The following is a 26,790-nucleotide window of genomic DNA, read 5'->3' on the forward strand; positions in this document are numbered from 1 at the left end:
ATCGGGACATCAGGGACCTGTCTCCTGCCCTCTTTATCCATCGTGTCCCCGTGCTGCAGCGGCACAGTTGTGTGCTCAGTCTCATAGATTTTATTGCACACAAGTGACTGCCAGGCTCGTAGACCCTTACAGTGCATTTTACTGCCTGCTGCATTTTTGCAGTTCCTGTCCTCATCCGAGGACAATTGCTGCAGTAGGTTTTTTTTATGCAGACATCCCTGTGGATGTTTGTGGTGGGCAGTGCAGAATTGTTGACTGTATTTTAAAGCAGGCAACAGAGACCCTGGCTAAGTGCAATAACTAGGCTGCATGGGTTTAACTAAGCAAGCCTGTGGCAGAGCCAGGAGTTGAGCCTGGACCTTGTCAAGTCCCAGTCTGATGTCCCAGGCACACAGAAGAGCCCCTGCTAGCTTGAGCACAGCTCTACGGTGGTGCTGATCAGGTAAACTTCCTTTTCACGCTGCCTCTTCTACAGATGATTGTGCAACGGGCCATTCCATTTCCTCTGTCTCTTCTTCTCCCATGCTGCGCTGGTTTGCTTCATACAGCAATTTCCTCAATGAAGTGGGACGGAAAGTAGCTATTTACTCCTTTTCTCCTTCAGGCTTTGAAGCAGTTCATACCCCTACCTTTATCGTTTTGATCTCAATTTTAAAAAAAGCCTCCAGGAAAACATGTCAAGCTTGCTAGAGAAAACTGAACACCTTTTTTTTGGGTTTGTTTTTTTTTGTTTGGCCCAGTTGCTGGAAGTAACCAAAATACTCTCTGCCACATGCAGTAAACACAGCTTTATGCACAGATAGAGCATAAAGGTATGGAGCTCTCTGTGGAGGAGTTTTAAAAGACACAAACAGCAACCACCCCTCCCTGTCTTATAGGCTGTGCTTGATTAGATAAGGAAACTCAGAGTCGGGAGCTATGGGCTTCATTACAGAATCATCGTCTTTTGGATATCGTGCCTTGTCTGCTTCCTCTGAAGTCAACAGAAGTTTATGTAGTCAGCTTGTTTTTCATGAATTTGGCAGAGGCAGATCATACCTGTTTAAACTAGGCTTTCAGGATCTAAAGTTAAACAACCACAATGTATAAGTGCTTTTGGAAATAGTGAGTTGTTCTGCAACAAAGGCCTTTTCCTTCTCCCTTTCTCAGCTGTCCTATCTTTTAAATTATAAAAGAGGTTGGGGGAAGAGAGAGAGAATGAGAGAGAGAGATAGAGACTCCATCCTTGTGTGCAGCATCCAGTGAAGCTGCTTCCATGGGGGCATCACAGCTCAGTGGCAACACAGGATGAATATGGTGAGACCTGGGAGAAGTGTAAAATGGTGTCACTGGTGCCATTGCAGCAGAACTGTGTGGATGGGGCTGGGCTCTGTGCTGTGTGTTGGAGCTGATCGCCGTGGGGTTTGTGCCAGGACCACTTCCACTTTCTCTGTTGGAGAGGCTGTGGGAGGAAGGTGATGAGGTTACGACAGGTCCTTTTTGATGTGTTTCCTCTGGAATTCAGAGTATAAATTCCTGCAGAGTTTGTGCAGCTTCCAGGCTGAGCCTCCAAGGCAGCATTGAGCTATGACCAGTTTTTAGGCATCCTCTGACCACTATCGCTCCTGCAGAGATAGTAGGAGCGAATGGTGAGAGCTGGCTGGTCTTGGCCAGAGCTAATCCAAGTTCTTGGTCATTCCCGCCGATTTCAGTGTGTTTGGGTCTGTCCCTCTTCTCCCAGTTCAGAGAAAGTGTTCTCATTTGTTTTGCTCCATGTTACCCTCCCTTTGCTGTGTTGTACAGTCAGATGGGATGCAGACTGCATGGGAAATGCTGCCCTGCCACGCTGCCTAATTGCTCAGCTGCTGAGCTGAATACACAGCCGGGGAGCATGGGGTGGTCCTGTGCAGGATGCATGTGTGAAAGGAAAATCACAGATGCAGTGGAAGAGTGGGTGCTCCTGGCACTTGTGTAAATGGAAAACGCACCCACGCGTGGCTGCTGGCCACAGCTGGTACCTCCTATGCTCACAGCGCAACTCCTCCATTCAGCACGGCTTCCTCTGCTTCTTCGCACTGACTGCTGTGTGCTTGAAAGAGGGGGGGGAGGGATGGGATTTTTTTTTTTAAGGTTGTAATGATTAATTCTCACTTAATTGCTTTGCACAACCAGCTTTTTCTGCCTTATTGATGCTGATTCTTGCATCAAGCTAACCACTGGCCTGGCCGCGCTCCCCGGGTGAAGGCTGACTCACGTCTGCTTTGCTTTAAGATAATGCAGCAGGGGCAGCTGAAGAAAGTAGGAAGGTGTTGAGATAGTGCAGCCCCATCTATGCTGCTGCTGAAGTGGCGTGGGGAAGAGGGGTCTGCTGTGTCATTCAACCGACAGCATTGATAGCTTTGTGTCCTGCTGCTGCTGCACGGTCTCAGCCTGCATGCAATACAGGCCCCCTCCCAAAATTAGAGACGATTAAGAAAGGTGCATAATTTGGCAAATGGCAGGGTAATTTGGGCTGGCATGATAGATGGCCTCTCATAAGGATGGCTCTTTATTATTTCTTCTCAGAAATTTTATCTTGGGGAAGCCTTTATTTGTAGCCCCAGGGGAGGGAAGGGGTGTGGAGGTGGAGTGGGCTGGTAGAGTTTTGGTGGTTGAGAATTTTTTTTTAAATGGAGGCGCTTAAAATGACTGCACAGAAATTCCAAACTGTGGACAAAATGGGACGGCGTTTCCTGATGTGGCCTTAGTCTGGCTTGCTTTTTTGATCCATGGGTTCAGCAGTTTGTTTCTTCTTGAAAAATCCAAATAATCGCACCAGTTTCATCTCTGTTTTGACTGTGTTGTTGCTTGTAATGGGTGCTGCAGAAGCATTTCACTTGTGTGTGTATTCAGAGCTCTGTTCTGAAGGGGGTAAATCAGTGCAGTAAGTGAAAGGTTGGGAAAGGTTTCCAAATATGTATGGTTTTGCCTTTATGCATCTGAGCAACATCATTATTTTTTTTTCCTCTCATTTTCGACTTTGCATCTGGAGAAGCCACTTCCTTCAGCTTTGTTTGGCTTCTGAGAAGGAGTCTGTTTTGGAATACCTGGTGTTTAAGGGTGTTGTAGCACCAGATACAGAAATGGGACAGATCTGACTATTTCTGTAACAGAAGAGGTTGCTGTCCCTTGTATCAGTAGTAGATACCCCTATGAACACAAACTGCAACATACAGTCCAGGCAAGGAAAACATCTGGAGTTAACTTTGGCAGTTCACCTAGTTCCCAGTGTGCATCAGGGAGAAGCAGCAGCTCACCAGCCTGCTCATATCTTTATCTCAAGGCACATGAAATCAAGATGGGCATCCTTACTGGGATCTTTCTGTCTGCACTTGCTCTTCCAATGCTGGAGGTGGGTGTTTACTTTTACCATGCAGCTTCCCTCCAGCCTGTATAATCCTTGTCACTTCTCCCAAGCAGGGCTGTGGAAACAGGACTGTTTCTTGCCTTTTTTCTGCATTGTCTGTCACGGGTAGGTCTTATGGGTCACAGACTGCCTTGCTGTGTGATTACAGAGCACCCAGCAGTAAGAGGGGTCAGTTGAGGCATCTGCAGGACACCTCATCGGTAATGAGAAAGATGGCTCCTTTCCAAAGTGTTTTGCAGAGGTGTTTCTAGGAAGATGCATTTGGGGAATGGTGGATTTTTAGAGAATTTTGTTGTATCCCTCAGGTGTGTAGTGCTCCATTTGCATGGGAGGAACCATGGAGTTACATATAGCTCTCCCAATTCTTCACTAGTTTCCATTTGTTAGTGAACCTCTGAAGTCAGAGCATGAATGTTGATCCCGCTTGATTTAATCGGGAGCTGCTCTTAACTCCAGCGGTTGTTTTGTGCAGGAAACATTTCAAAAGAGAAGAAACTCACTTCCTAGGCTCAGCCAGTGAAAACAAGTGTGAGTTGCTGCAAATGGGCACACCACTGCAGAAGTCAGTGCTGTTTCTCACAGTTAGAACTGGGTCCTTGCATCTGTCTTCAATGCCTCCTCAAATATTGTTACTGAAGTCAGGATATTTCAGTGTGTGTGTGTGTGTGTATATATGTATATTTTTCATAGTGGGAGCTGCTTTATGCCAGTGAGGTTCAGTGTGAAGTCAAGCCATTTTTTCAGGCTATTTTCAGTTTAGACTGACATGTGATGTTAGCAGCAAAAAGGCTCTGACTATCCAATAAAGGTTAAAATAGTGGAAGGGGCACAGAATGTTGCAGGGAGCTGTGGGATGCAAATAAAATTACAGCAGTAGTAATGCGAGCATCCCCTCCATTTTACACATGTGTGGGGAGTGCAGCCAGCTCTGTGGGCTTGACCCATTTGCTGGGGTCTGCCACAAAAATGGTAAAGGATGTTGTTGGCACAGGGAGAAGAGGCACGTCACAACGGAGGAGGAAGTGGCTCACAAAGCTGTGTGTGAGGAATGCCCTTCAGTCCCCTCGGTGCCATGTCAGGCAGAACCCAGCTATCTCAGGCATAAAACACCCCAAAAAAATCAAAATAGCAGTACTGCTGTCAGCTTGGCATGGGGAGGAGGGAAGTTGTGCAAAGAGCCACAACTTCTGTCCTCGGTGTTTTATGCATGAAAGAGGTCTCACTCCAGCCCGTGGTGTTTCTGCCAACTCTGCTGTGTGCGATGGGTTGTGGCTTTGCTTCCTGAGCCCTCGGAGCCATGCTGGGCTGGCTTTGCCCTGGCAGCCAGGAGGACTCCTTGCCCACAGGGTGACAAGCACAGCCTGTGATCTCAAGCCGCATGGCTGCTCCTGTGGTGTGTGGTGTAGCTGCAGCTGCTTGTTACCAGCATGGTTATGTGCTGTGGTTGGGGTTCAGCTCAGGGCATGCAGCACCCCAAGGCAGGATGCACGTGGGGAGCCTTAGGACTAGCAGTTTGGTGTGACAGAGTTCCTGAAGTTAGGCGCATTAGCCAGGTCTGAGGCAAAATCTCCAGGTACAACTCTTATAGTAAAGAACAACAGTTGCCTCTTCCCCAGTCAGGAAGACAAAGCCCCTACATTGATCTTGAGTAATCTAGGAAGGAAAAAAAATAAAATAGTTGCATTTATTTTCAATAACTCATTTAGGTAGAACAGATAAGTAGTTTTACAATGCTGATTTATGAGCTGTTGCAAAATGCAAGAGCTGTTCATGATTGCAAATTTCATTGATCTTGACTCCGAGAATTTCAGTACAGTAATGTTTTATGTAGTTTTCTTCCTCTCCAGTCCTGCCATTTGAAATAATAAGGACAATTTGCCTTTACGCAGCCCAAGAGGAGACAGCAAAGTCAGGTACTGGGAAGACAACCCAGGTGTCCTGATTTACAGACCCAGGTCTGCTCCTTTCAGAAGGAGAGTCTTTCTTTATCAAAACAAATGCCCCCCCCCCCCCTCCATGAATAGTAATCAGTGCTTTATCATGCAATTAGCAGGCAGTCTCTGTCAGGCATGTCTCATTTACCACTCTATGAAAACTTGACCATGCCTAATCCAGTAGTTTGACCCCACCAGCATAAAGCAGCATACTGATTCCAGTTGCCCTTGACCACAGTGGTGACTGGTGACTATGCCATGGTATAAGGTTTTCAATAGTGGTTTGGTCTTTCAAAATTGAGCCTTGGCGCTGGCTGTGGTAGCAGCCGTACTGGATAATGCTGTGCAGTTTTGAGAGAAATACCTGTATGTTTCTTAGATGATGAGCAATGGCACTCTCCAGCCCTTTGGGTTTGGGGTTCCTACTAGCAAATACTTGTACTTGGGGTGGCTTCACTACCTCTTCCAAGCCCAATTCACTCTCTTCCTCCAGAAGTAGCACTCTGTCATATGGGTATTTGGCATACCATCGGAGGAGCAGTGCAGCTTGCATTTACATTTATGTGTAAACCTGCCAGAAAACATTTCTATTCTTACTGGCCCAGATTCCTCCTCACTGTGACTAACCATTGCTGAGCCACAGGAGTTAGCATTTCTGCCTTTAAGCACTGTGGGCCCATCTTCTCAAAGGTCTATCTCTTTGCTTTTTTTAATTAAATATGAATTTGGGGCTAAGCTACATCCTACTCTCTATTTAAGGAAGATAAAATGCCAGAAATCCTGCTTTGGGTCTGTGAAGTCAGTTCAGAAGAATTGGGCTCAAAGAGCATATTGTATTCTGTTTTTCCTCTCTGTCCGAGTTTTAATATCTGCAAACCAGAGAGCCTTTTCAGTGTCGTTTCTGGTGTGCCTGTGATATGCTGAGACACTGCTCCCGGGGACAGTTGCAGGCAGCACACCCCTCTCCTGTTTGACTCATTTTGGGCTCTCGGACGTCAGGCCCTAACTAATGCCTCCCAGCAGCTACAAGAGCTGCGCTGGGAAGGATGCCATACCATGCTCTGTCTCGGCAGCGTGGGAAGACAGGAGATGCAGTGACAGCTGCTGGCAGTGCAGGTTGCTCTCAGGTTTGCTGATGCCCTGGTACCGTGCTTTGCTTGCACCGAGTCCCTTCATGACTGGGCATCCTGATGGGTAGGAGGAATGGAGTGGAAGGGAGCACTTGGAAGAGAAATGGGTTTTGACTGTGCTGTGTGTCCTGAAACTATTCACTAATAACAAGAATAAAAAAAAAAAAAAAACAAAAAACCAAAAAAAACCCAACCAACTTAAAAAAAGGCACTGCACAGCTTTTTCTCATGCTGCCCAGTTTCTATGTTGGCCTGTGTCTGCTGTGAGCCACGCTGAGCCTGTTGAACTATGCTTGGGGATTGCACTTGGGGGCTGCCTGGGGATCCCCAAGAGAACCTGCTGCCATCTCCTCCATACTCTCTTCTGCCCCTCAGCCTCCCTTCCCAAACTTCACTGTAAATAGTCGCTACGCGTCATTTATTAGTGCTTTTATTCTTTGTGCTATCATAGCACACACAGGCATCACATCAATCCATCACAGGAAAGAAAGTCCTCGCTCCCAGGACCCACAATCCAGCTTCTTCTGACAGGGACAATGGCCCATAGCTCTATGGGAGGATTGATGTTTGCATTGTTACTTTTTTTCTTCTTATTTCAACACCTCTATTTCCTGTCACTGTGCATGGATGCAGACACACCTCTAGCATTGTTTTCATCCAAATTTTATCTTCCCACACAAGATTATAGGGTTGAATTTTCTTGGAGCTCTCTCGGTGTTATGCAGGAATATCCTATTTTATCCTATTGTCCTGATGGGGGATAAATAACTTGGAAGAAATGTAGAAGGTGTACAAATGAAAGCAGAGGCTTGCAGGTTCTCTAGAAATGAACACAGTACTCTCACTCTGCTTTATAAAAGCCAAGTTTGCTTCCACTGAGAACACTACATTTTTGTCTCTGATTTTAATGGGGACGGGGCCAAGGGCTGTGGGGAACATGGGCAGAACTGTTTTTCTCCTGCAGACATCCAAGCTAAGGTACCTTGTTCTTCCTGGCTGCAGAACGCTGTGATGACTGGGGTGTGGATACCATGAAGCAGATCCAGATTTATGATGGGGAACCTGCCAAGATCAAATGCCCGCTTTTTGAGACCTTCTTGAAGTACAACTACAGCACAGCCCATTCTGCTGGCTTAACCCTCATCTGGTACAGGATTGGGCAGGACCGGGATCTGGAGGAGCCCATTAATTTTCGTCTCCCAGACAATCATATCAGTAAGGAGAAAGACACTCTTTGGTTCTGGCCTGCTCTTCTCAATGACACTGGGAATTATACGTGCATGCTCAGGTAGGTTGTGCAGTGCGGCTTCTGTATGTCTTCAGCATAATCGAAGGACTTTCATAGAAGTGGGAAAATTATGCTGTTAGCACCAGATCTTTCTGTAGGGAGAAGACCATTTACATAAGCATTAATGGGAAAAGAATGTTACAATTATAAGACCGCTCAGTGCTGAGCCAATTTACATCGTAATAATGCTTGGAGCCTTGCAAACGTTAATGAGCATGCCTCTCTTTGCTAGCTGCAAGTGTCCGTGAAAATATTGCTGAGCCCATGGCAAAATCCACAGGCACTCACCATTAAGAAGTGATCTGTATGTCTAGAGTAAAAATAGCTTCAGATGCAGGGGTAATGTTTTGACTGCATGCTAATTTGGCAAAGATTCATGAGATTCAGACTTCTAGGAAATTAAAAGTGTCTCTAAGTGTGGTACAAAATGAACATAGCATCTGCTATGCACTGAGAACAAGAGCTCTTTTTGATCTTCTTCACATTGTCTCTTGTTCATCGTGTCTTTGACCCTATTATCTGCTTTACCAGCAGGGGAGTGGATGTTGCTTGTTAGTCATCTTTATAGGCTTTTCTGAGCTAGTGTGGCCATCTTTGATGGTGTTTTCTTTCCAATTTATGAATGAGTCAACTAAGGCTGCATATACCTCATCAGCGCTATGATGCTCATTATTGCAGATGTGATTTTTGTTTCATTCCACTGTTACAGGAGTAAACAAGTTTCAACTAATCAGCCCTGTCCTCCTCTGTCCTTAGAAATACAACCTACTGCAGCAAAGTTGCATTTCCCTTGGAGGTTGTTCCAAAAGACCAACACTCTTGTGTGAGCCATTCGATAAAACCCACTGAGGAGATGTTCTACTTGGAGCATGCCAATGAGAAGATCATATGTCCAGATATTGATGGGTTTTACCCTGCTAGTGTAACACCAACTGTCAAGTGGTACTTGGTAAGAAGGACTTATTTGGGCAGTGGGGGAATGCGGTGTTGTATCTGAAAAAGCAATGGTTGGCATGAGAATCATGGAGCTATGTTTCAGCGCCTTCCCAGTGATGAAGCTGTTAAAGAAGCTTTACTAATTTTAAGAGCTTTGTTTCCATTGAGTTCAAGGGTAAAACTGCTCTTGGAAGGGCATTGAGAGCTAACACTGAAACTTTTCTGAGCAGCGTGCACAAGTGAAGAATAGGAATTAGGGATTTAGGAACCTCAGTTCTGCTGCTGGCAGTATACCTGACCTCCTGTGTTTGCCAGTCACTATCCCTGTAAAGGAAACTGTGATTCATATTCCCTCTTCTGTTTAAAAAAAAAAAAAAAATGCAACAACCACCTGCTAGTGAAGATAGCATCCTTTCCAAAATCCTTTGAGGTGAGGAAATGAAGCTGTACATCAGGCCTCTGCAAGGACTGTGGGTGCCCTGTTTGACACAATTCAGCAAACCTCTTTTCTGAAGATGGAGACATCCCTGCCCCAGCCTCCATACCCCTCTGATAATTAGGCTGTCTCCAGCCATCCTCAGGCTCTTGCCTACAGAATTAGTGCTCAATTTTATTAAATTTTGACCTCAGTGTTTCTTCTCTAGGTGGATGCCTTTAGTCAAGAGAGAATAAGAATTCTCAGGGGATGTGCAGCCAGAGGGTTATGTGACTGAATTCTCTAACTGCTTATAAAGTGCTTTTGGATTTCTAGATAGAAGGTTCTGTATGAGTGAATTTAATAACAAAGTAAGTTGGCAACAAATATATCTGCAGATTTTAAAAAATAAAAAAACAGTAAAAAAGCACCCCAAAAGAAGAAACCCAACTCTGAAACCCTTCAGGAAAAACTTGCTTTTGTATCCAAGAGGAGCAGTTTCACTCCAGTAGTTGAAATGCTTTACTTGTACCATTCATTGAAATTCACATCTCAGCAATCAATTAGCAGAATGAAACAGAAAGCCCCATGGAAGTAATTTTTCAGGCAGCAAGTCATCCCATGCCTAATAAAAATCATTAAAAATGGTATATGACCCCTGTCTTAAACTGCCCCATTAGGATGTATCTAATTTGGAAAAGTACCATTCAGAAATAATCTCTTAGAAAATGTGCACATCTTTGGGTTTTATGACAATCTGCATAACCCCTTTCTGAAAAGGGATCTCTAGCTTGGTACTTGGCAGAGGTTTCCTGCCTCACCTGACAGAAAGAGAAGAGTTATTAGGGTTTCTGTACTACAGATTCTTGTTTGCCAATTGCCAATTTTGTAGCCTCATCCCCAGCTGAAGTCAGTCAGGGTAGCTTGATTAGTCCCGAAAGAGTTAGACATGCTGACATCAACAGGGGACGTGTCCTTTAGTCTTAGTATCCATTTGTGAATACATCATCATTTTCTTCCTGTCTCTTTTTATGTTCACTGTTCACTCTGCTGAGGTGCTCACCTTGATTGCAAATTTGCTTCTGAATCAGAGATCTCTCTTCTATAAAATTGTCTGTATTTAAGGTGGGATAAAGCTATTAGGGTCATCTGCTTCATCACCTGATTTTCAAGATGAACACACCAGTTTATTATTCCAGCATGCTCAAAGTTCATGGTATTTAGGTCCAACCTACATCACAATCCCAAGTATCATATTCATAGTTTAAGACCAGATCTTTGTAGTAGCATTTAAACCAGTATCTTTTGAATCCCAAAACTCAAGTGTTTTTCTGCCTGACTCCAGAACTGCAACTTGGTGGATGGCTTCTATGAGCGATACCCCCAAGGGCCCAGGCTTGTCATCGGCATTGTCCGCAGTGCATATAAAGGGAATTACACTTGTATTGTGACATTCAAGGACCACGGAAGAACCTATAATCTCACCAGAACCATAAAGATGAAGGTGGTGGGTAAGGATAACTTTAAAATGTCTAAAATGCAGGTGGATAACTGCAGAAGTGGTAAAAATGGCTAGAAGGGTCTGTCACAGGATCCATTTGTGGTTGTGCTCAATCTTCATTACTCAACTGACCTGGTATATTTGGGCTTGCTGGGGTCAGCCTCGTGTGACTGCCCAGAACATGTTGCACTGGAGGTCCTACCCACCACCATATCAAATACCCCAAACAACACAGAGTGACCAGGCTTAGGCTGCTGAGGTATAGCCCATGAGATGGCCAGGGGTACCCTCTGCTGGCATGTGAATGCATAACCCTGGCACTCTTGCTCATTTTTGTTTCCAGTGCCCTTTGCTTCTCCCATTTGCTTGTGAGATTGTCCCATTGTAGCCAACTTGCCTTGGTCTTATTGCAAGCTCAAAGCTTTGTGTGCTGAGGCCAGGCAGGACTCCAGTTACCCAGACCAGTGCTTGAGCAGGTCTGTCCCAGGCACATGGGCTCAGCCTACCTGCCAGGGAATTGTAGACAAAGGTTAAAAACCTAGTGTACAATAGAGCACATGCTGAGTCCCATGGCAACCACTGCTTTAAGAGCTTAATTAAATACTTGTGACAGGAAACAATGTTTGTATTTTGTTTTTTAGAAGCAGCAATAAAAAGAAACTGGTACAGGTTGTACCTTGTGGGAGATGTTGAGTGGGAGATGAGAAGCCCAAAAATTTCTATCTAAACTTTGGAGTAGCCTCAAAGTCTGGGTCTGACCCTGAGTTTGTGAACAGGGATTAGATTTCTCTTTGCATGGAACTCTGCAGCAGAATTGTATCACAAATTAGATCAGGGCATGCGCAGTAGTGTGTGAGGTTATCATGAGCGAGGCTGCAAGGACCCCAGTTTCTCATGAAGTCTGGGTCCCCGTGGGGGGCTCTCTGTTCTCTCCCACAGGATCTCCAAACAAGGCCTTGCCACCACAATTCACCTCTCCAAATGAGAAAGTTGTCTATGAAGTGGAAGCAGGTAAATTGCAATGCTCGGTGCCTGCTGTCATTCCCCTGGCAGCCTGCCTGTCGGGATGGGGAGACCAGTCAGGCACAGAAGCAGTCCCTTCCACTGCATCCCTGGTGCTTTCCCTCGCAGAGCACACAAGCTGCCACAAGTTGCCTGATGGACAGTTTGGGGTGCCAGTCCTCAATGCTAGAATGGGAGAGCACAGTTTTAAATGTTTGTTTTTGCAGGCACAAATAGAGATAGATATTCAAACACAGAGATGCATGACTGCAGCTGCAGAAGCAGGTGAAACAGGGACACTCAGCTGCTTAGAGAAATTCCTGTAGGACCTTGTCTCAGTGCTGCCCCTGGCTGTGGTTTGCTCCAACTCTCCCTCATTCAGCCCCTCAGTGGCTTCAGCCTTCTGGCCACTTCTTGCTCATCTCCTCTCCCTTTTTGGCTGATTACTTCCTAATTAATGACAGCTTTCCTTTTGCTGGTGTCACATCATTTTGTAATGGGGTACCACACCCCTTCCCCCACCCCATCTGTTTAGAGGATTGCTCTTTGGAGCAATTCCCTGTATTGAGTGGATCATGTCCCATTACATTGCTCTAATAAATGTGGTGCCAGTGATGACAATTAGCAGCAGAATCTTCACTTTAAAGCACAGCTTTTTTGGCTCAGAAGGTCAGACTTCTTCCATAGTCACTCTGTAAGATAAAATCACTTACGGGCTGATCACAATGATATTGATGCTCCTAAGCTTGATCTTGAGGGGAAGTTAAATGCCTGAACAAGTGTTCCCACACCAAAATGCTTTTGTGGAGTTGGATCCTTCGCTTTATGGCATCTGTCCCCTGTGCAGTGGGGATAATTAACACTGCCCAGCTTTTCAGGGATGTGGTTGGCATGGAGCATCTCTCTTTGGATGGGTCACTGGATGCAGTCAAGGAATTTGTAACATATTTAAGAAGGCAGAATATTTTTCCTATTTATTTAGCTGTCACAAATCAATGTGTCTGGGGTGTTAAACTGTTATCAGATGTCTGAAGGCGGATGATGGCCTCATTCCTTCCTGAAGGGAGGCAGAGCTTAGACTGGTAGGATCACTGGAAAGCACAAAAGTCAGGGTGATGCTGTTCATGCTTTGCAATACCTCACTGTGGTCGTTTCTTCCCAGGAGATGACCTCATACTATCCTGTGAGGTCTTCTTTACCTTCCTGAAGGACTCCCGGACTGAGGTGTGGTGGACCATAGATGGGAAAAACACAGATGACATCACGGACCCCAAGATAAAAGTCACACAAAGGTAACATAGTAATGTGAAACTTCATTTGTATGGAAGCCTCTCTTGGGTCCTGTAGAGGGGTGTGGGTACAGACATGCGACAATCCTATTTTCCCTTGCAAGGGAGTGTGGAGCCCCCTGTTTCCCTGTTAATCAGAACCCCCTGTGTCTGCACCATGCCATGATGTGCACCAGGAGCTCCAGGGAGGAGGCCTCCAGACCCGGACAGTGTCTTGTCTTACAGAAGGATTTGAGGGAGCTTTGTTTACCAGTTCACATCATCACTTGTTTAGGTCCTGGTGCTATTGTGGGACTTATAAAACAGGGACAGACACAATTTTATTTAGAGGAATGTTCCCAAATAGCATAAGTGATAAAAATGTTTCAAAAAATGGAGGCTGAAACCAAAAATGTAGTCTTACACATAGTATTGATTAGGAGGAATAGAGATTCAGTTACATGAAGAACCCAAATGAGGTTCAGAGTCCTGTTTGCTGGGTGCTGAATTACACATGGAAGGCAGTCGCTGCCCCAATCAATTTGCAAACCTACATAGAAAAAGGAAAGGCAAAAGGAAGTACTATTATCCCCATTTTGCAGATGATCAATTCAGGCAGAGAGACACAAAGTGACTCATCCAGGATTGCACAGGGAATGTGATGTGGGCTCTGGATCCTGAGTTCATGAGATCCTGTTGCTTTGTAGGCAAGAACTTCCTTTATCTCTAAAATGCAATGTGACACAGCTGCAATGAGAAAATTGAGTGGCAAAATAAATATTAAGGAAAATCAGAAAAAGGAACAGCTGCAGCTCTATTAAAATCTGAAGTATGTATCGATTTATAAATAGGTGTGTTTTTTTTTAAAGTGTTGGGTTATATCAGAGAAAGGAGTATTTGTCGCTTAGAACTTGCTGCAGTTTCACGTATCTAATGCTCTAGTTTTTCTCTTACAGTGAAATTACTAGAGATTTTGAAGACAAAACTCTCATAAGGACTCTAACAGTTGCAAAAGCCACACCAGAGGACTTGAAACGGAATTACACTTGCTATGCCAGAAACGCCAAAGGCGAGGACCATAGCCAGGCCATAGTGCGCATGAAAGGTAAAATACTTTCAGAGCGTGAGTGTGAAATGAGGCATGCACAGAAAGGGCTGTCGGTCCTGCCTTGAACCTTGCCGGGCAAGACAGTAGGGGAACAAATACTTCTGTTGCTCATCACTTAATGAAACTTGTTAAATTCCTTCCACTTTCTTTTTTGTAATTCAGTTTCTAATAAAACTCATTAAATCTTGGAATTTGGTGACGTTTCCACTCACTGCTGTTCTTGTGTTGTGCAGTTTACTAGTGTGCATATCAGCTGCCACCTGAATCACCATGAAAACAGAGTTGCCCAAGGATAGTTAGAAATTATTTTCTATCCTTAATACAAAGAAGCAGCGGTGGTGTGACAGACACTGTATGAGTTGGAGGGGAGCCTGTGATGTTCTGGCTTGATGTTGACAGGTTGTCCTGATTGTTTGCAAGCGTTTCAGTTTTTCTGTAGAGAACGCTGATTCTTCTTTCCTGGTAGAAAACAATCAGGCCATGGCTGGTTATATTCTTTCTGTCAGTCTGGGACAAGCCACAAGAGCTATGTGTTTGATGGGAGGGGAAAATGGTCGCCATTGTCTTTATTTTGCTGCAGGTGAGCTTTGGCTGGCTCTCCTAGAAGTGAGTGATGTTGTGTTGCCCCGGGAGTTTGCATATACTACTGAGAAGGTCACATTCATGATCTGGCTTTGGACTGTGCAGGTGGTTTCCATCAACAGGTCATTCTACCACCTGACTGCTCCCAGGGTCTCGCTCAGAGACAGAAGTCCAGCCTGTGCTTTGACTTGCTCTGCCAGCCCAGTCAGACCTAGTGACCCAGCATGGGGACTCCAGGGTGGCCAGCCATCATGTGTCCTGCCAGGAAAGCCTTGGCTTAGCCACCTTCCTCTGAAGAGCAAACTTGGCTCTTGGCTGTTTGGCTGCATGTTACACAAGCTTGTTCCTGCTTAGCTGAAGCCCCAACCTGTTCTGTAAACCAGACCCCCTATTTCTTTTCGAACCCAGTTGTAGCACCGAAGTACACCGTGGAGCTGGCCTGTGGATTGGGGGCAACCATCCTGCTCGTTGTGGTGCTGATAGTCATCTATCACGTTTATTGGCTTGAAATGGTCCTCTTCTATCGGGCTCATTTTGGAACAGATGAAACCATTCTAGGTAAGGTGTTAAAGGGCTTACATTTATTTTATCCTGCTACAGGCCAGACCCTTTTTTTTTTTTTCATATAAGTTATTTTTAACACTCTTCACAGCATAATAATATTTTGACCTTCCGTTTCTATACCTGCATTCAGTTGTGTGAGTCATTTTAGAGCAAGTGGAGTCAGGCTTGGGTCAGGGGAAAGGAGAGAGAAATCCTCTGTATTCTCTGCAGAGGTGAAGCATGGACGTGTCAGGCTCCCTGGGGTACTGCCCTGCTGATGGCTAGCTGTTTCATCTGATCTAGATGGTCAAGATAAGTCATCAAGTTTCAGTAAGTCCCTGGTTTCTCTGGTGACTCTATGTAAGGATTCACAAATCCAGGGTGATTTACTTTAAAAATGTGGAAAGCATCCAAAGGAATGGATCTGGAAATCCCCCTTCTGTCCTCAGTTCTTCCACAGCTTCCTTGTGTTACCGGGAGTTCATGTCTTGGGACTCTGAGCTGAGATTTCTTCCTCTGTGGGATGAGGAGGTGTTTGAACCCTCACAGCTTGTGGTGTGAACCTGCCAAGGGGGTGCAGTGGTTCTCGGAGGGTGTAGGCAGGGTGCAAGTCTCTGTCTGGTGGAACTGCTCGTGTGGATAGACAGCAATGAGAGGAAGCAATGTCAGAGATGTCAAAAGACAAAAGGACCCTGGACAGAACAGGTTGGTCATCTTGCTGTGATCTTGTGCCTTCAGCAACCCAGCAGTGTCTGAGTACCTGCACGTTCAGTCTGGGTAGTCAAAGAGGCTATGTCACTATGGGAATCAATGTGTCTTAACCTGTGCTGTCTGGGCTCAGAGCGAGCCTTCATACCTGCTTTTCCTGTGAAGCAAGTCAAAGGTTCAGCATGTGCGGTATCACAAGTGTCTCTTCTGCCGTTTGTGTTTCTCTGCACTCCCCGTGCTCAGATGGGAAGGAGTACGATGTGTACGTGTCCTACGCACGCAACGCGGAGGAGGAGGAATTTGTGCTGCTGACGCTGCGGGGAGTCTTGGAGAATGAGTTTGGGTACAAGCTGTGTATCTTCGACAGAGACAGCCTCCCTGGGGGAAGTGAGTATTTACAGGGGGCTGTGCTCCATGCGCATCCTCTCTTTATTGTTCTTTGAGGTACTGATAATTGATAGGAACTGCCCTATCCAGATTAACTTTATCCTTTGTTTTTTTCCCCATCTCCATTAATGATCTCTTGTTGGTATCTTCTAATGTTTTTGCTTCGTGTGACAATGTCGCAGATGCTCCAGGCTACCAAAAAGGCTGTGGTGGGCAAGTGGTTGTTGTTGGTCATTTCAGTTGCTCTCCTCAGGAGTGATGTGCAGGAGAGATTGATCTATCAACATGAGGGAACTGGACCACTGACCTTCATGCAAACCCTCTGAGCTGCCTTAAAAAGGGATAAAGTCAAGGCTAGAAAGAAGAGAGGCAGGGAGAGTGTGATACTGGACCAGACTGGTAGTTCACAGAGGGTAATGGTGAGTGCCTGTAAAAACCCAGGAGGGTCTGCTTCAGGGAGGTGTGGAGAGCACCGTGCCAACATCAGTGAGAAGGTAACGTGCCCTCCCAGAAGGCCTCCCACACACCCTCATTAATTAGAGCCTGTGTCTAACATGGCATACAATTAAGTTGATACGATTAAGAGTACTTTGTTGCAGGTAGTGAGATACATCTCCTCACTAAGATGTAGATTTTTTTTCACTGTTTTAAGTTAAATTATACAAGGTTCCAGACACAGTGTCCGCTGGAGGGATGCGGGAAATCACCAAGAATAGAAGTTTGTGAAACTCTCCAGATAGGCATACAGTCACACAGGTGCCACAGCAAGGGCACAAATCTAGCCAACACTCTCAGTTTCCAGTGTCCTGGAGCTGAATTGGCTGTGTGATCCCTGGTACCTGCTAAAAGTTCAAAGCCTGAACTTTTGTCAGTGCAGACTGCCCCACTTTGAAGTCATAGACTTTGGGTCAGGACCCCACTGATAACAGAACCTGTGCTGATAAAGTCCATTGGGGTCCCTTTTGGGTAGGACAGGAGGGACTTCTGGAGTCCCAGCCCAGCTGCATGACAGAGGGAGCAGAATCAATCTGGATCTGTTATTTTTATCTCCTAAATCGCTGCCAAGACACAGCACCTCTGAGTTTGAGGGCAAATAAATGTGTGTGCCTCAGGGACAGGGAGAGAGCTGCAATCTTGGTGCTTTCCTTCTAGAGAGGGCCTGGATGACATGGCAGGGCACCCTCCAGGCTCTATTTGCTTGATGCCAGTGCCAGGCTCAGAGCAGGTTTGCTCTGAGCTATTCTCACCAGTTGTTCCTCAAGACATACATCTCCCTCCTGTTCCCCCTGCCGCTTCTTGCCATCCTTCCCCCTTCCCTTTGGAGGGTCTTATTTTCCTTCCAGCACAGCTCTCCTGGGGTCCCTGCCCTTCACCCTCACCCCCGGAGTACTCCCATCCCTGCTCTTCATGGCAGTCATTGCCAGCCTCAATCCAGTGCCAGCCCTCCAGAGCACTGCTGGGGTGGCTTGTCATTGCACTGCCACTTGCAACACTGCTGGGGCTTCACCATTGCTTCTTAGCCAGGATTTGACTAATGTCCTTCTTGGGTGGAAGCATGGTGGGCCAATAAATAGCTTTTGGCAGCTGGTGTCATGCCTCCAGAGTGTGCATCTGTGTCACAGGTAGAGAGTTATGTTGTCTTTGATGAAGAAACAGTGGGAGATGGATTATCCTGCAAGTTTGCAGACAGGAACTAGTCAAACGTGCTTGACAGCTAAATGAAGTTGCCTGTCAGCGTTATTTTATTCTCCATTGTATTTTCTGACCAGTCAAGAGACTTGTCAATGAAGTGTAGGAGATTCTGCAGCAGAGAGTGCAAGCACCGAGATTCGCACTTACAAGGAATTTTCACATTAATTACAGAAAGGTGTCTAATGACAGTCTACCTGCAGATGTTAGAAAATCAAAGAGGATCCACAGTCACCGTGACATGTCTCCAGCTCGAAGGGTGTCACTTTTGGGACATTTCATTAAAAGTCCTCAGAGCAGTTTACTTGTCACTTCTAGAAACACTCAAAATCTGCTTTCATCGATGACAGCAACAGGAACAGCTGGATGAGTAGCAGGAGTTAGTATGGTAGTATTTCCAAAGCAAATTAACCAGTGAGGACAGTCAGGAAGGGTGTAGATCCTTATTGTGTCTTTGGTGTGGGGAAACTGAGGCAAGAGGAGTGAAGGATTACCCAGAGTCATTATGGACGTCTGCCAGAGGAGGATACAAGCGTAGGCATTCAGGCTTTCAGACGCCTCTTCAGGCTGAGTCTTTTCCTTGAGGTCATGTGTTGTCCAGCTGGCAACTTTCCTGCTTTGCTCCAGAGAGCCTCTTTTTTCCACTCTCACTAGAAGGAAGCTAAATCTGAGCCTACCAGAGCAGCCCTCTTGGCCACATGGCATCCTCATAGCATCAGATGGTGTCACTGCCATGTAGTACTGTGCCTTTTAGATGTAGCTACCTCAGGCATCTCCATGTAGCATGGGTAGGAGGAAACACATCTGTAGACAGCCTGGGGCTGGGAGTAGATGTCACTGTATGGGGCAATGGGTACCAGCCATGGTGTAGGAGGCTCTACCTGGAATCACTTGTAGGGTTGGGAAGCACCAGTATAGTCTCTGGAGAGGGCCTCTAAGGGATTTTATTGTCGCCTTCAAGAGACACCAGGTGTCACACTAGCAGCTTAGCAGCATGTTCTCGGCCATCACTAACCACCTCAATGTTTCTTTCTCCCAGTTGTCACAGACGAAACCCTGAGCTTCATCCAGAAAAGCCGACGTCTGCTTGTTGTCCTAAGCCCCAACTACGTCTTGCAGGGGACGCAGGCCCTGCTGGAGCTCAAGGCTGGTCTAGAGAATATGGCCTCCAAGGGCAACATCAAAGTCATTCTAGTGCAGTACAAAGCCATCAAGAAGAGCAAAGTGAAGGAGCTGAAGCAGGCCAAGGCGGCCTTGACTGTCATTAAATGGAAAGGCGAGAAATCCAAGTTCCCAAAGGGCAGGTTCTGGAAGCAGCTGCAGGTGGAAATGCCAGTGAAAAAAATTAGCAGGAGTTTGAGCCTTGATGGGCTCATACGTATCCCTGAAAAATGTTTGACGCCATCAGAAAAGAAAACAAACCAAACCCCCAAACTCCACAAGTTAGGCCAGGGAGTGGGAAGGAAGTCAGGTTTTTTGCCATGAAGGACTGTCCTCTGAGCATTTCAGAGGGCAGTCGGGCCTCCCTGCAGCTTTTCTGTTGCCCTGGCAGTAGAGAGACCAAAGATGCATACACTTCCTCTCTGAAAATGCATGTCCTTGTCACCAACCACACAAACCCTGGGCTCAGGGGCTAAATGTGGGCTATCCAGGTGGGATGCAGCCAGCACCTTGTGGCTCATTTCTTCTCATAAGTGGCTTCACTCCTTCCTGGTCATTGGTCCTTGTTGCAGAGGCTGGGGAACAGTTTGAAAGGTGGCTCCAGTATAGAGCCTTTTGTACATGTCCCAGCTATATAGTCCTGATCACTGTGGGATCAGAGATTTGTGTTTCAGTGGGGGGAGTGTAGACTCTTGAGGCTCCTCATCTTTGCTCCCCACATTTCTGTAGGAGCAGGTTCATTCAGATAGTTTGGCAATGTGAAATGGCTGTTACTGAAGCATTTAAAAAAAAAAAAAAGCAAAAAAAAAAAAAAGCAAGCTCTGCTAGGTGATATCTGTATTGTAGCATTTCTACTAATAAGTGGTCAGTCTCTGGGACTCTGCAGTCTCCCAAGTATCCCAGATCCTTCAGGGATGTAATGCTCGTAATCCAGGGGAAATCTATCATTAATACGGGCCATGGAGCATGTCTGAGAGATGCTTCTTTGTAGAGTAAACTCAGGGACTTCACAAGCACTGCAAGGATCCCCCATTTACTACTGAACCCACCTACTGTCTCTGCTGCTGGCTGGGGGAAAGCATCATACAAGATTCTGCCAAGGCCTCTGGGATGACACTGAATATGTGTCCAACTCCCCACGAGATCCTACAAACTTATTTGGACTTATTAAAATCTATTAACTCTGTCCAGCTGGGTAAGACTCTGAGGAATGGGTGAGAGAGTTGGGGTTGTTCAGCCTGGAGAAGGCTCTGGGGAGACCTTATTGTGGCCTTTCAGTACTTAAAGGGACCTCATAAGAAAGATGGGGACAGACTTTTAGTAGGGCCTGTTTCAATAGGACAAGGGTAATGGTTTCTAACTAAAAGAGGGTAGATTCAGACTAGATTCAAGGAAGAAACTTTTTGCCTTGAGGGTGGTGAAACACTGGAACAAGTTGCCCAGAGATGTGGTAGATGCCCCATCCTTGGAAATATTCAAGACCGGGTTGGAGATGTCCCTGCTCATTGCAGGGGAGTTGAACTAGGTGACTTTTAAAGGTCCCTTCCAACCCAAACTATTCTGATTCTATGAAGACTCAGTGTTCTCTGCCTGAGTATGGACAACATCACCATCAGGGCTCAGGTTTAAACTAGCCTTGGCTTTACAAAGCAGGTATCCACCCATTTTGTTTCCAGCCCAGAGTTGCAGAACAGAGGATGTATTTCAGCTTCTGCAACCTTTGCACAAAATGGAAATATAAAAAAACCACTGAGTACCAGTCCCTGCTTCAATGGGACGCAGCAGGCATAGGAGGACCTGGTGAGTTAACCCCCAGCAGACAGGCTTTTCAGACTGGCAAGGGGAGTGTCCCTTCCCTTGTAGGACAGACCAAAGCACAGCGGGACCCTAGCATTGACTCATACTGTTGTTCAAAAAGTTTTCACATAAAACTACAAGCTCTGGGGGTGTCTTCATATTCCTGTAGCTCCCAGTGCAAGAGCCTGCCCACTTAATTGTGGAATTCAGTGTTACTCACACTAGGTGCATGCTTATTTTTTTTGTTGATAATGGTTGCTCCTGAGTCACCTCTCACTCATGGTTTTGCTCTGTAGGTATCCAGTGGGTGAAGCATATCCATTCGTAATGGCATTGAAAAAGCACTACAATGTGGAATCTATGCACTATTCATGCAACTGAGCAGGAAGGTTTGAGGGTGTCCTAGTAAACAGCCCAGCCTTAAAGGTATGGGACTGAATCCTGGCATCAGTGAAACCTCTCGCTCTTGGCATCTTATGATTAATAATGTTATTGCAGGGCAGTGGGGAGCCGCAGCCGTGCATGCTGTTGGGCAGGTACTGTACAAATGTGGAACAAATTGAGATTCTTTCTCACCTTCCTCTTCATCCTCCCTGCCCCAAGTAACCTTTGTTTTAAGCAGGTAAAATTGCAGTCAGCTTCACTGAAGGTAGTGGAACTCCTCATCTGCTCAGAGGTGCTTAAAAGCCTTGCTGTTATGAGCTTTTCTACTGTGGCTGTCTGTGGAGGGACAGAGCTGTTTCCCATGCTCCAGAAAGCTTCATTTATATGAGACACCATCCAAAACCATGCTCAGTGTTGTTTTGTCCAACTTCAACTTTCTGTTTGTGTTTTCAGCATCTCTGTAATCAGCTGCCAGATCTGCAGGCAGAGAGAAGGCCCTGGGGCCAAAGCAGAACTGTGTTAGATTCCAATTTGATTTTTAAAAAATTGACTCAAAAATAACCATAAATTAATTAACATCCCAGGCCTCACCACATCACATCTCATCTCACTTTTGGCTGACGTACCAAGAAAACTTATGCTGATATTTTAATAAGTCTGATTGTTTTAGGAAGTTAAATCCACCTCATTTATTTTGCTGATTTTATTCAAAGAATTTTCCAAATAAATAATAGACCAGGACTTTCTCTGACATACATTGCAGTGGCCCTTGGTGCCATTGCAACCCCAGAACAGGATTACTCAGTAGAGCATCCATAAGGCAAAAGGTGCAATGGTCTGAAAGGGACCCGGGAGGTCCAGAGGGGAGGAATAGCGCTGGAGCAGGCTCCGCTCCCCTGGGAGATTTACCCCTGGCTTTGCTGGGAGCTGTCAGGCCAGGGGTAAAGCCCAGTCCCAGCTGTAATGCAGATCCACAAAACACCTCAAATATGCCTGCCACTTCATCCTATGCCACATGTGGTTTCCATTGTGGGATTCTGTCACAGCATCTGTCTAGTTCAGTTGATTCATTTGAGTTTCTGTGCTCTAACCTAACATTTATCAATATGCAGCTCATACAAAGCTCCTCGTTGTTATTTCATGGAGAAACAGCGTGGCACAAATTGGAAAAAAAATCTTTCCCCCCGTGCCATTTGATGTCGTACAGCTGTTCCAAAGTTTTCCCTTCTCTTTTCTGTATGTTTTTGCCTTTGTGTTATTTGGTCTGTGAAGTGTCAGTATTATTTTATTTTGCTTTTCAATAAAACATTTTCACTTTTGCATTTCAGTCCTTGTGCATTTCTCATAAGTATCATTTTCCTCCCCATTATGTCTGTAGAAGGCTGGTATAGAACAATGACTGTGTGTAGTCCAAGCATCAGGACCATTTGGGGACACCTCCTTAGAGGGGGGCATTTTCCTGGCTGTTTCATGGTGTGCCTGCAGAGATCCTGAGGCACCACCACTGCTACCAGGGCTGTGCAAGCAGAAACACAGTGACACATAGCATTCAGATGTCACCCAGCAATGGATATGCACACAGAAAGTCTCTGACCTGAAGAGTGCTTACTTGGCAATCGCAAGATAGAAAGATGGGAAGGAAACAACTTCCCTTCATTTGAGAGACCAAGCCGGAGTGTTGAATAGATCTTGTAAATCTGCCCTAATTGTAGAAATCAAGCTCACTCTTAGGCTGCTTTGCCCATCACCTTCCAGGTAGTTGGGTAGAAAATGTTCATTCGGCTTCACATTTTCTCATCCAAGCCACTTTCTTGGCTTTTTCCCTTGTTTGCATGCTAGCAGGTAAGTTGAGAGAGTACTTCTAGACCACTAACAAAATGAATACTTGTGACAATCTATGGATTTGGGGTCTATGGGCTATGGTGTTTATGATCCCCCAGCTCTTACTGGGCTGGGACAAATGTATATCTCTTACAATTCTCTGTTACATCTCTGGGATGCATTAGGGGAGATAAGTAAATCAACAAAAATATGCAGTGTCTTTGTAACCATATAGTAAAGATGGAGGTTTTAGAGTGCAAAGCAGATACCCAAGAGTATCAAATTCCCCGCTCTGTTGGTACCCACCCAAAGCCCACAGCATTATTGCTGCCAGCCCCATCCTGTGCTGTTGGTGTTTCTGGGAGGAACCCTTCTGCCTGCACACTGTAAAGTGGCCACTCAGGATTTTTCATGAGCTGGGTTTACGTTGTAAACTGAATATCCCAAGGTATCCCGGTCAGCTAAGTCTAAATGCATCCCATTCTCAGAAATAAAATCTATCTTTGGGAATTTGAGCATTTTTCCTAATAAAAAAATGTTGAGTGTTGCAAATTCAAAATTCATAAAAGAAAACCATCACTGTCAGCTGAATCAATATATTTCATTTCAGCAGTGTTGGATTCATTCATGTTAATTGAACCTGTGCTTTTTAAGCAGGTAGGTAGAATAGGTGACCTCTCAGGGGCTGCTCCTACCTCCATTTCACTGTGATTCCAGTTTCAAAAAGAAAGACCTTTCATGCCAGCAAAGGAGTTTTTTTCTTTCACAAGATGTTGAAGCTTGGCTGATTTCAAAATAAAGCTCAATCAGTTATAGAAAGGTTTGAATGAGGTCTAGAGTCAGTAAATTGGGAGATTGCTGCCAACTCTTTGTGCCTTTGAAATAGGGTGGTAAGAATGTTTTACGACATTAAGTGACAATTCTGACAGAACAAACTTTATCATCTACTTTTGGTTTCAATGCATCAGTGTTTTCCTGTGTGTGTTGGGGGGAAATCCCTCCAAACCTTGTATACAAGAAAAAAATTACTCCAAACAGTTTGATTTAAATTCCAGCATTATGTTAAAGAACTAAAGAGTGCCTTACTTTCCCCATTAGGATATTACTGTTCAATCATTTTTCCCATCCCATGTTCTTGGCCCCCAGATAATCTAGTGACAATGAGTTTTACAGCTAGTCATATACCTTTGGGGGGAAAAAAAAAAGTATTGCTCTGTACAGTATTAAAATAAGATGCATTCAGGTGCAACACAGTGCACCTTCTGCTGTGAGATAAGGAAAGAGACAAGTGCTGGAAGAATTAAGAGGTATTGCCATTGCAGGGAAGGAGCAATATTTTTATTTATATAAAACACCACTGACGGGGAGGGACAGGAGTCTCCAGACTGAGGAATCAAGGCTTTAGCAGTGTGAAAAGTGATGGAAGCAGCAGGGAGCTCTTCTCCCCAGAACAGCTCTTTGCAAGACATTCCTACAAGGCTTTTTCTCACTGAGTGTGCAAGAGCTCTTACTCCATTACTCCCTGTCCTGCTTGAACATCACCTTGTCCTCAGGCCCACTCCCCCATCTTGGGCATTAGCACTCAGTAAGTAGGTGGGGGTTTTAAAAGTTTTTACAGTTCTGTAATCAACTTGGATTAATTTGCTAAGTGCAACAGCCCTATTAATTCCCATCATTTCCGCTGGTCACCCATTAGCCATGACACCTTCAATATGCTTACTGCATCTCCAGCCACATGTAGAAGTCCAAGGACATCCTTCAGGTTTGCTGCTTTTCAACATTAGTAATAAAAGAGATGCTGCCCTTGCTTGGCACTATTCCAGCTAGCCATCTTGCTGAGCTTTACAAACTACAATTAATCCCAAGACATGCTTTGAAGGACAGTATTCTCACCCCCCATCACGGCTAGGGGAACTGACAGAGAGGTTTAAGGCTGACATTTTTGCTTTCCAAGTCTGGAGGCTTCCATTTCTAGATGAGAGAGCATGAGAGGGAGGGAGGTGGATCTTAGCCTTGGCAGTGTAAGCTGTGGCACAATTACATGATTCCTTCACTTTGTTCCCCCCATTCAAAGGGCTGCCAGACCTGTGGGCAGGTGGTTCCTGAACAAGACCTGCCCTTTATCAAATGCCTGAATTTCCCTGGGCAGCAACGATGCTGTGCAGTGCAGAAGTCATGGTACAGTCCTGGCTTATCCAGCTATCCTGGCTTCTCATTTACCACCTCAACCTTCTCAAAAACCAACTGCAAAGTGAAAATGCTGCTATTGCTCCTGCAGCCCCTGCTGGCAGGAGTGTGGGCAAGTTGAAAGTCACTGGGCTTGTGCCAGGTTTCCCTCTGTGGAAAGGGGGAATCTGTGCAGGTATGCTACCAAACAGCTTCCTTCAGCTTTTCTCTCCTTACTCCCTCCCCCCTTGTGCACCCCAATTCCTCTGCCCTTTCACTCTTAGATACCACTGAAGCTGTGTTCGACTTCATCCAGAGGAGCCGCAGGATGATTGTGGTCCTGAGTCCCGATTACTTAACGGAGAAGAGCATCAGCCTCCTGGAGTTCAAGCTGGGCATCATGTGCCAGAACGCTATCGCCACCAAGCTCATCGTGGTGGAGTACAGGCCGCTGCAGTGCACCCACCCCAGCATCCTCCAGCTGAAGGAGTCTGTCTCCTTTGTCACCTGGAAGGGGGAGAAGTCCAAGCGCTCCGGCTCCCAGTTCTGGAAGGCATTGCGGCTCGCCCTGCCACTGCGCAGCCTGAGTGCCGGTGCGGGCTGGAACGAGAGCTGCTCCTCCCAGTCAGACATCAGCCTGGACCCCATCCAGAGGAGAAGGAGCCGGTTGAAAGGGCAGCCCGACCCACGGGGGACCATGGCGGGGACTTTGGCTCCTGGAGGGATGGCCCCGGCCCCTGAGTCAAAGGCCAAACACCGAGCCAAGCACTTCTTGACATGCCAGTGTTGTGGGACCTATTGCAATGGCGGCAGCAGACTCAAGCGCAAGCATCAGGCTGTGGCTGAGCCCAGGTGGGACACTCATCTCTGCAAGCCGGGCTCGGGCAGGCCCGTGGTGCAGGGGGTTCAGGGCAGAAGTCGACCCGAGCCTCCACCGGCACAGGCTCCTGCTCTTGCCCTCTGCCATTACAGCGACCTGTCGAACAACAATGACTTCTATGTACTCTAGCCAAGAGGCTGACAGCACCACAGGTGCTGGGCCGGCAAAAGAAACTCACTGCAGCCTCAGCTAAGATATTTTTACAATATTGCAGGCTGATGCAGTGTTGTTCACCGTCAGTCCCATGCCAGCATGGCGGACTGCAGCAATATCACAGGTGCTGGTGATCTGAGCCAGGGACTTGCAGCCACACACAGAGCAACGGCTGGGGGCTGCCTGCCCGGGTCCTTCTCCTTAATTTAAATTGCAAAGTGGAGCTGAAAATGTGTTTCTCTGGTATTGCTTTTCCCCAGTTGTGGTCATGTTTGCTGCAGGGCTGCTGCTGGGGTTGGCTGTGGGAGGGCAGGTCCCCAGCCGGGGGTCGGGAGGGAGAGGGGAAGAAGCCATGCTCCTGTCAGTAACCTCTGGAAGGGGGAAGCAAGCCTGCATTTTGCAAAGGATAAAACTTTGCTAGTGAGGGCAACAGGAGCCCCTGCCAGTGCAGGAGTGCACTGTGCCGTACGATGCGTTAACCACTGTGGTTTAAAAAACTTGGTCAAAAGTTTTAAGACAAGTCCCTTCTCTCTAAATAAAACTGATTTCTTT

The 26,790-nt window shown here is 46.1% G+C and overlaps 1 protein-coding gene across 4 annotated transcripts in view; it reads left to right on the plus strand.

Moving 5' to 3' along the window:
* Positions 1-26,790, plus strand: part of IL1RAP (interleukin 1 receptor accessory protein) — a 48,036-nt gene extending 21,246 nt beyond the window's left edge. For 3 of the 4 annotated variants that reach the window (XM_074877405.1, XM_074877406.1, XM_074877407.1), the window contains 9 exons: positions 7,452-7,737; positions 8,494-8,686; positions 10,434-10,599; positions 11,529-11,600; positions 12,754-12,883; positions 13,816-13,964; positions 14,958-15,107; positions 16,044-16,187; positions 18,916-22,545. In XM_074877405.1, the coding sequence (XP_074733506.1) occupies positions 7,452-7,737; positions 8,494-8,686; positions 10,434-10,599; positions 11,529-11,600; positions 12,754-12,883; positions 13,816-13,964; positions 14,958-15,107; positions 16,044-16,187; positions 18,916-19,361 (1,736 nt within the window). In that variant the 3' untranslated portion in view covers positions 19,362-22,545. Of the gene's footprint in view, positions 1-7,451; positions 7,738-8,493; positions 8,687-10,433; positions 10,600-11,528; positions 11,601-12,753; positions 12,884-13,815; positions 13,965-14,957; positions 15,108-16,043; positions 16,188-18,915; positions 22,546-25,489 lie in introns of those variants that run through there. The other variant, XM_074877408.1, reaches the window with a different exon arrangement.

The sequence above is a fragment of the Strix uralensis genome, chromosome 9 (assembly GCF_047716275.1).
Source record: "Strix uralensis isolate ZFMK-TIS-50842 chromosome 9, bStrUra1, whole genome shotgun sequence".
Taxonomy (NCBI): Eukaryota; Metazoa; Chordata; class Aves; order Strigiformes; family Strigidae; genus Strix; species Strix uralensis.